The following is a 9,169-nucleotide window of genomic DNA, read 5'->3' on the forward strand; positions in this document are numbered from 1 at the left end:
CCAGCGATAAATTTCCATTTATTTATTTTTTAACCCTCAGGTGTTCAGTTTATTTCATTAATTGATTAATTACGTATATATTTTGCTAGCTATGGGAAATTGGGGAATTTACTGTTAGTGCTGCTTACTGCTAGTTAGGGGTTAACAGTAAAAAACATTTTTTTAAGAAAGTTAAAATGTAATAAATTAAAAAACAAAAAAATGTTTAAAAGAGTAAAAAAAAAAAAAATTTCAAAAATGCTCATTACCACTACACCTGGAACAAGCTAGCAGAAAAATGATCCCATGCTAAGGTTTATAATATGCCTTTTGAAATACCCAGGGTGTATTCTTTAAAAAATTGTATGTGTTTGTGGAGTAATTTGAATTACAAACCAGCTAAACTACTCCAAAGTGGAACATGGACACAGCGTAAAACTTCAGTTGGAAAAAAAACTTTCTGTGTCTCAAATGTGCCCCTTCACCATCCACATATACTTGGCAAAGGTACATATGGGGGTATTGCTGTACTCAGACCACATAGCTGAGCAGCATATGAAGTATTATACAGTCGTAGCACACATAAGGTTTGCAAAATATACTGTGCAAACTCACTTTGTGTGTCAAAAAGGCCTAAAAAATGCTTATTACTACTACACTTGGTACAAGCTAGTGGGAAAATGATCCCTCGCTAAGGTTTAAAATATGCATTTTGAAATACCCTGGGATGTCTTCTTTATCAAATTGTATGCTTTAATGGTGTATTTGGAATATGCAGCCTGCTAAAGTGCTCGAAAGTGGGACACTGACGCATCAAAACCCTCCATGAAAATTCACACTTCAAAAAAAAAAAACCTGAACTTGTCATGTCTTTTTTACAGCACTGTAACTTCACAAAATAGAAACAAAATGGAAACATAGAATGTGTTGGCAGATAAGAACCATTCGGCCCATCTAGTCTGACCTATTTTTTAAATACTTTCATTAGTCCCTGGCCTTATCTTATAGTTAGGCCTTACGCATATCCCACGCATGCTTAAACTCCTTTTACGGTGTTAACCTCTACCACTTCAGTTGGAAGGCTAGTCCAATCTAATTTAAGACTGTTGTGGTAGTCTTCTTTTAAATATAGTCTCCTCCTTTAATGTGTGGATTCCCTTTATGTATTTAGATATTTCTATCATATCCACCCTGTCTCGTCTTTCCTCCAAGCTATACATGTTAAGATCCTTTAACCTTTCCTTGTAAGTTTTATCCTGAAATCCATGAACCAGTTTAGTAGCCCTTCTCTAAATAGTGTCTAGGTCATACATTTGGCATATTTCTAAACTCAGGACAATATTAGAAACTATGTAGCACTGGTGTTTTGGGGCAGTTGTAGATGCATAACAGATTTTGGGGGTCAAAGTTAGAAAATTTGTGGGGTTTTTTTTGTTTTGTTTTTATCATTTTTGGGGGCGGAGTCTGACTCTCAAGCGGACTAGACGTGCATGTCGAGAGCTCCTGAGTCCGGAGCCAAGATTCTGGGTCTACCGCCCGACCACCTGATCACACCGACTGCTACACACAATAATCGTGATAAGGAGACTGCGAGGCACCCGGGGTTACCCGATACTTGGGTCTCCGGTGCTAGGCGGACCAAATCGTGGCCAAAAAATTCCACAACAAATAACAAGCTCACATGTACCTTCATAGTATAGCACATCCTCATCTCTACCGTTCATGAGAACCTGTGTGGTGGTCTTTACGGTTTTGTTTTGGGAGGTTGGTGAGGGCACAAATTATCATAAAATGTTACTATATGTTTTGTAACACAATCTATTTTTATTTAGGTACGAGGTAAATCTCCTCTCGATCCAAATGTAATCCGTGACGATCTCCTTACCCCATGCTCTCCTGGTGATCCAAATGCTGAAGAGATGACCTGGATGGATGTTCCAGGAGATACATTGCTGGAGCCAGTTGTATGCATGGTTAGTTGTGGTCATTTATTATTTATTTTTCCCCCAAATAAAGGGGAACCATTACTCCTTAGGACTTTGAAATGGAAACTTTTGCTTCTCTGTTGATCACCAGTAAATAAACATTGAAAATCACATTTAACTTGTGTGAAAGGGACTCTCTCTAAGCACCAAAAGAACTTTAGCTTAGTGCAATAGTTCAGGCGTCATAGGTTATGGTGCCAGTAGTATCCCGGTGCTCTCACAATGTAAGTCAAGCCATTTAGTAATAGTTAGTTGTCTTTCCTAGGGTCCAACTAGCACCGCTCTCTACCTTCTTTGTTGGAAGCTTCTAGCTCTTGGTTAAGTCTGGTGGTGCAGAGCTTGCATCATTGGCTGAAAAAGGTCAACTGACACTTTCAGTGAGGTCCACACTGCAGGGCTTAGCTAAATAGAGCTAATGAAAGTTCTAAGTAGGGGCATCAGGCTCTCCTGGATCAGGCAAGGATCCTAGGTAAGAAGTTAAACCATTGTTGAACAGTTTGATTTAGATTTTTTTTTTTTTTTTTGGTTGCAAAATTAAACATTTTTATACAGGCTGTGAGAGTCAGAACCAGAGGCTGCATAAACAATGTATTTTAACTCCTAAACAGCAGTGACACAGCTTGAGCTATACAACAAAACCACTTAATTATGGTTTAAAGACTACATGGTGGCATGGCCCTGCACTGCGTAAAATCATAGACACTCATGCAATAACAATACCAACAGGGTTAAATCGTCTAAAAGTTAGTGCTGCACATAGCCATTTAACTACTGCAGCTGAGCAATTGCACTCAGCCATGGTAGTTCTAAACCTGCACCTAGCCTAGCTACTACTCATATCGGGGAACTGCAGATATCTTTCAATACCTGAGAGATCCCTCTGTAACCGAGGCCACAATTGGTCACAGGTGAGCAATGTGCAACATTTTAAATCACTGCGGCTTGGCATTCACGCCCAGCTGCGGTGATTCTGAGTGTGCCTCTGAGTAGACCCGCAAGCCCATTTGCCCAGTAATCTGTTCTGGAATTTGCCAACTACATACGACCGTTTTAGTAGATGCGGGATGAGCGGTAGATCTCCCTCTCGTGCTGCAATCTGTACTGTGTGAGCTGGAAAATCCCTCATGTCCATACTCCTTTTATGTGTTGCGGTTTTGTATTCTGTGACTACTAGAGAATTTGTAATCGCAACATGCTAAATGTTGACTACTTGAATAAAAACAAATAGATAACCGCAACTGAATAAGCTAATAACAAAGATGAGGTAAAAGGTTTCAACCTAGATTGCTCTTTTCAGTTGCTGTTATCTATTTGTTTTTATTTAAGTAAAGTTTATTCAGTGTCATTTGAGTGATTTTAGACACTGGGTGTTGTTGCACTTACAATTGCACTTTTAAGCACCAATCCACCTTTATTTTATTATTTCTTTGATTTAATTGTGTGTGTGTGTATGTATGTATATATGTGTATATATGTGTGTGTATATATATATATACTAGATGATATATGTAAATTTATTCTAACTGTATTTTGATATTAATATATATTTAGATCAAAATACACTTAGAATGAAAATAAGAAATATACATATGTCCATATACATAATTACATAAATAATGTTATAAAAATACAAGTAGACTTCAAATATATAAATATCTGTATATATTTAAATTCTACATGAATATTAATGTGATATTTTTACATAATTAAGTAATTTTATTAATTGCAATTTGAGGGACCTGCCTGATAACCCAGGCAGAAAGTCCAGATAATTTAATTTGCTAGGACTCTATTTAACCCTGTAACTTTCCAAGACAACATAAAACATGTCCATGGGGGGTACTGTTTTACTCGGTAGACTTCCCTGAACACAAATATTGGTGTTTCAAAACAGTAATATGTATTACAACGATGATCTTGTCCATGAAAGTAACTTTTTTTTTTGCATTTTTCACACAAATGGCACTTACACAGATTATATAATTGTTGTGATACGTTTTACTGTTTTTAAACACTAATATTTGTTCAGCGAAGTTTCCCGAGTATAACAGTACCCCCCATGTACAGGTTTTATTGTGTTTTTGAGAGTAACGGGGTCAAATATAAAGTTTGATTTTCATTTTTATTTTATTTTTTTTTATTTTATTTTTTTCATTGAAATTTGCCAGATTGGTTATGATGCCTTCGAGAGCGTATGGAAGCCCAGGAAAGAGAATTACCCCCATGATTGCATACCATTTGCAAACGAAGACAACCCAAGGTATTGCAAATGGGGTATGTTCAGTCTTTTTTTAGTAGCCATTTATATTTGCATTTTTAACACACAAACAAATATAAATGCTAACGTAGGCCAGTGTGGCTACAAAAAAAAGACTGGATATACCACATATTGAATACCCTGGGTTGTGTGCTTTAGAAGAAAAAAAATATGTACATGTGAGGTGTGATTCAGAGATTTATGACATAACAGTTTTACAATGTCTATATTGATACATTTCTAAAAATATATATATATATATTTTGAAACGGCAATATCCTACTTGTACTTATAGACCTATAACTTGCAAAAAAAGTTAAGAACATGTTAACATTCATCAGTTGGAAGGCTAGTCCAATCTAATTTAAGACTGTTGTGGTAGTCTTCTTTTAAATATTGTCTCCTCCTTTAATGTGTGGATTCCCTTTTATGTATTTGAATGTTTCTATCATATCCACCCTGTCTCGTCTTTCCTCCAAGCTATACATGTTAAGATCCTTTAACCTTTCCTTGTAAGTTTTATCCTGAAATCCATGAACCAGTTTAGTAGCCCTTCTCTAAATAGTGTCTAGGTCATACATTTGGCATATTTCTAAACTCAGGACAATATTAGAAACTATGTAGCACTGGTGTTTTGGGGCAGTTGTAGATGCATAACAGATTTTGGGGGTCAAAGTCAGAAAATTTGTGGGGTTTTTTTTGTTTTGTTTTGTTTATCATTTTTGGGGGCGGAGTCTGACTCTCAAGCGGACTAGACGTGCATGTCGAGAGCTCCTGAGTCCGGAGCCAAGATTCTGGGTCTATCGCCCGACCACCTGATCACACCGACTACAGGCAATAATCGTGATAAGGAGACTGCGAGGCACCCGGGGTTACCCGATACTTGGGTCTCTGGTGCTAGGCGGACCAAATCGTGGCCAGCGGCTTGTGAGGGTGGGAGCCGAGGAGAGACTGCCGCTCTCCCGGTTCTCTGGCGGACAAGGGGGCACTCCCAAATCCCCGCCCCTCCCCCCCTGTGAACTGGTGGGGGTTATCCCGGTCCTTGAGGACGCTTCTGTGAGCCCTGCAAAACTTCTAAGCCACGCGGGAAAGAAGAAATCCAAGATGGCGGCACTGGACTCTGCAACGCGAGGTCTGACACTGCCACAGCCTATCTCAGCAGGCCCTAAGACCAAGGTACCAGACACCCTGAGAGCCATATTCGACAGCTTTTGGGCCACGCTGCTCAACCGAGCAAGGCTAGCAGCGGACATACGGGAACTAGACAAGGGAGACCGAGCACGCAACAAGGAACGGCTTGGGAAGCCTCCTACGAGCCGACAGATGCCCCGCACTAAACCAACTACACTAAAGCGACGAAAGCTACGGAAAAGACACTATCGGCTAAGACAACAAGCCGCGGACATATGTCCTGCGCACCGTTGCCGTGAGGTACCACACCCCACCGTACCACCGCCAGTCCTAGGCTACGCAGCAAAACCAACGAGGCCACCTCTCAGCCGCCCCACATGCCGACCGGGGCTGGACATTAACTTGGCAAGCTACCGCCATGCTGGACAGACCGGTAAACCCTGAGGGCATAGGCTGAGAGGGGAAAGACTGAAGGACGTGTGGAGCTGGGGCCATGCTTATACAATCCAGCACTTCACAGGACATTGTAGTAATCTGCAGAATAGGACTCCGATTTCCATATTCAGCGAGTACACAGTTCATATGTTTATTTTATTTTATATGTCCCTAGTTAGCCAAGCCGCATGACCTCTTAAGCACTTTCCTCTTCTCGCACTGCTTCAAACTACACAAGTGCCCATATCCTCTCTCAGCAGGCGTAACCTGCAATTAGCAGCCAGCCACTAAACACCTCATCTTTGCTTAGACATGGGTAATGTAACCTACATCAAAGGTACAGCGCAACAACTTAGATATGTGATGCACTCTATTAGCTCATAATTTTTTAGTGATGTCTTGCAATGTATAAAATGTCTCATAAGCAGGATTGGATCCATATTTCTAAACACATAGGCAGGAACCCAGCCCTCAGACACGATAGACTCACTATCCCAGCTATCACCATGTTACCGGCTTACCTAGAGCAAATACCCTACCGAAGGGGGGCATTGGCCGAGCGGACCCACACGAGTCATCTACTTTACAGCATGGCGTTAACACGATGCGGGATTGTCTGGCTGCTCGCACAACTGACGCAGAGTCAGATAGCCTAGCCACACAGATGTCCTTGGACGCCATTTAATATATATAATCACCCGCGGCCGTAGTCGCAGGCAGCAACAGGGCCCTCAATCATAAAAAAGCTTAGACACACGGAATATTAATGTTAAGCTATTGTTACTAAACGACAAAGTAATTCATTATGACAGACGTAATTATCCAGCTTGTATTTAGCCTGTCTTATCAACTTTAAAAAATTGTGCGTTTTCTCTGAATGCTATACAACTGTTAACCAATACTTGCTTCCAAAATGTTTGTAAATGCTGTTGTGGCATTGTTGACATGCGACTGTTATTTCATGCACAGCAAAAATAAAGAATTTTTAAAAGTTAAAAATTATTATTTTTATAAAAAAAAAAGTTAAAGTAAATTATAGGATTTGATGAAAATAATGGTATCTTTAGAAAGACCATTTAACGGCGAGGAAAAACGGTATATAATTTATTTAATTGTGTTATCTTATGCCATTCATGAGTTTATACTTCTGGCATTATTTGAACTGGTATCATACAACAGAGACAAATCACTTCAGTATGTACACTTCTACAGACACATTGGGCATGTAATTAAATCTAGTTTAGGGCATCATTTCAAGTTGGGATATATTTTGAGTAGTACAGTGAGAGCAAATTATTTTACACAATCGGAAGAAGGCTTTCAGGGGGAAGTTGTAAAAATATAAACGATGCTTATGATCACTCTTTCCTAGAGAGCAAATGGCAGAAGACATTTTTTTTTTACATTTTCTGCAAATTATACTCTGAAGTTTCTATCCACCAAAATGTTATCCACACATAGGATTTCATCATTTGAATGTAGATTCTGTTCAGTAATAAAACCAAATCATATCTAATAGTATGTATAGCTCACTCTACCTTTAAAACTTTATGGTAAACTGCAGAATATACAGGTTTTTTTTTTTATTCAATAAAGGAAGCCATTTCAATACCAAATTTTATTATAAAAAGGGACACTCTGGGAACCATAATGACTTTATTGAAATAAAGAGGTTATGGTGCTAGAAGGTCCTTGGCACCAGCTTATCTTATACCCAGCACCTGTCTGCTCTGGCTCTGAACTGTTGGTTTTCAAGGCTTCAATCAGGAACCCTCAAACAGCGACTCTGCTGATCAGCTGACACTCTCAGCCTATCAGTAACTTCCCATTCACAAAGCAGAGTGACAAAAAAGTATGTACATTTCTAACTCTGAGTGAGGTAAACTGGCACCATAACAACTTAATGTTGACAAAGTTATTATGGTGTCTTGATTTGTTCCTTTAACAAATGTAAGAATCATAAATTAAATGCATAGGGTACAGTTGCGATAATAAGGTTTTTGTACTTCCTAATTGCACTAAGGTTGTTTTAGTTACAAAATTAATATTATTACTTTCTAGTCTAGTATAAAATTTCGGATTTACATTTTTTTATTTTTTCATTATTACAGGCTGACATGATGAGGTCATTATCAAACACCAAACCTACAGTAAATGAACAAGACTTGGAAAAATTAAAGAAATTCACAGAAGACTTTGGACAAGAAGGTTAAACCACCTAAAAATCAACACAGACCATTGGTATTTTGTTCCTCTAGCTTAGATATTATTTACTTGTAAAAAATGGCATACAAACCAGGGGATGCATGCCAGTATACAGACATCTTAAGCAAAATGGAAAAAATACTGAATTTCAACAGTTCATAGCTCTTGTAAAATATATATGTATATTCTAGCGTCTACTGTAAATTGTTTACTGCAAAGCCTCCAGGCTGCCATTTATTGACAGCATTCCTACCACGTGTAATCAGAGTTGCCTGAACTTCGTGAAAAGGTTCTTGGGGAATTACACAGAAAACACAGATTTATTTTAAGATGCATAATCTTTGTATGAATGTTGAAGTTTGGAAATTGAAGTTCATACACTACTCTGCTGTTACCTTCTCCATACAAAAAAATAATCAACACTCATGCAACAGTATCAGTAACCATACACATAATTGTTTTGATTTTAAGCAAGAAATAAAATAAATGGCCTTCGGTTGTAAAGAAAAGGATTTAAATGCCAACCATGACAATTTTCTGTACTGAAAAGAACACTCCCTTTTTAACAAAAGTAGTAAAAAAAAAAATCCAATATTTGCCAATTTAAAGGATATGATATTACGTAAGCATTCTCTGTTCCTCAATTATTATTATTACATTTTTTGGGACATACAAGGTTTGTATTAAGCATACATATGTTATTTTCATCTTCATAGGAAAACTAAAGCATCCATTGATTATTAATCTGTATATATTTTGTAGAACTATATATGATATTTTCAAAACCGTTAACATTTGTTAGAGATCTGTCCTTATTTTTTATTTTTTGTCTTTTCTTTTTGTTTTCTCCCTCATTTTTCCCTCAATCGAGTGATGACAATTTCAATAAATATTTAAAGTTTTGCAGATAATTGCTTGGTGCATAAGGAAAATTAAACTCTGCAGTTTAAGGGGACTAGTTTGATATGTTCCAAGCAAAAAAAAAAAAAAATTCAATCTCAAATAGCATTTTTTATATTCATGGATTTTGTCATGTGACTGAATGTAATTTGTTATGCCTCCAGTGTCTGACTTTGTGCCTTGTAGATATTCAAAACGCAATACATTCCTTTATTTTGAGTTATTTTTAGGCTATGCGAAACAAGTACACTGGGATTTTTACTTGTAGTTTGCCATG

General features: G+C 37.9%; 1 protein-coding gene across 1 annotated transcript in view; it reads left to right on the top strand.

Moving 5' to 3' along the window:
• The window catches only part of VPS4B (vacuolar protein sorting 4 homolog B), a 33,074-nt gene extending 24,666 nt beyond the window's left edge, over positions 1-8,408 (top strand). Inside the window, exons 10-11 of the mRNA XM_063451807.1 lie at positions 1,812-1,952; positions 7,899-8,408. Of these exons, the coding sequence (XP_063307877.1) occupies positions 1,812-1,952; positions 7,899-8,000 (243 nt within the window). The 3' untranslated portion in view covers positions 8,001-8,408. The remainder of the gene's footprint in view (positions 1-1,811; positions 1,953-7,898) is intronic.
• The last annotated feature ends 761 nt before the right edge of the window (positions 8,409-9,169 follow it).

The sequence above is a fragment of the Pelobates fuscus genome, chromosome 4, assembly GCF_036172605.1.
Source record: "Pelobates fuscus isolate aPelFus1 chromosome 4, aPelFus1.pri, whole genome shotgun sequence".
Classification (NCBI taxonomy): Eukaryota; Metazoa; Chordata; class Amphibia; order Anura; family Pelobatidae; genus Pelobates; species Pelobates fuscus.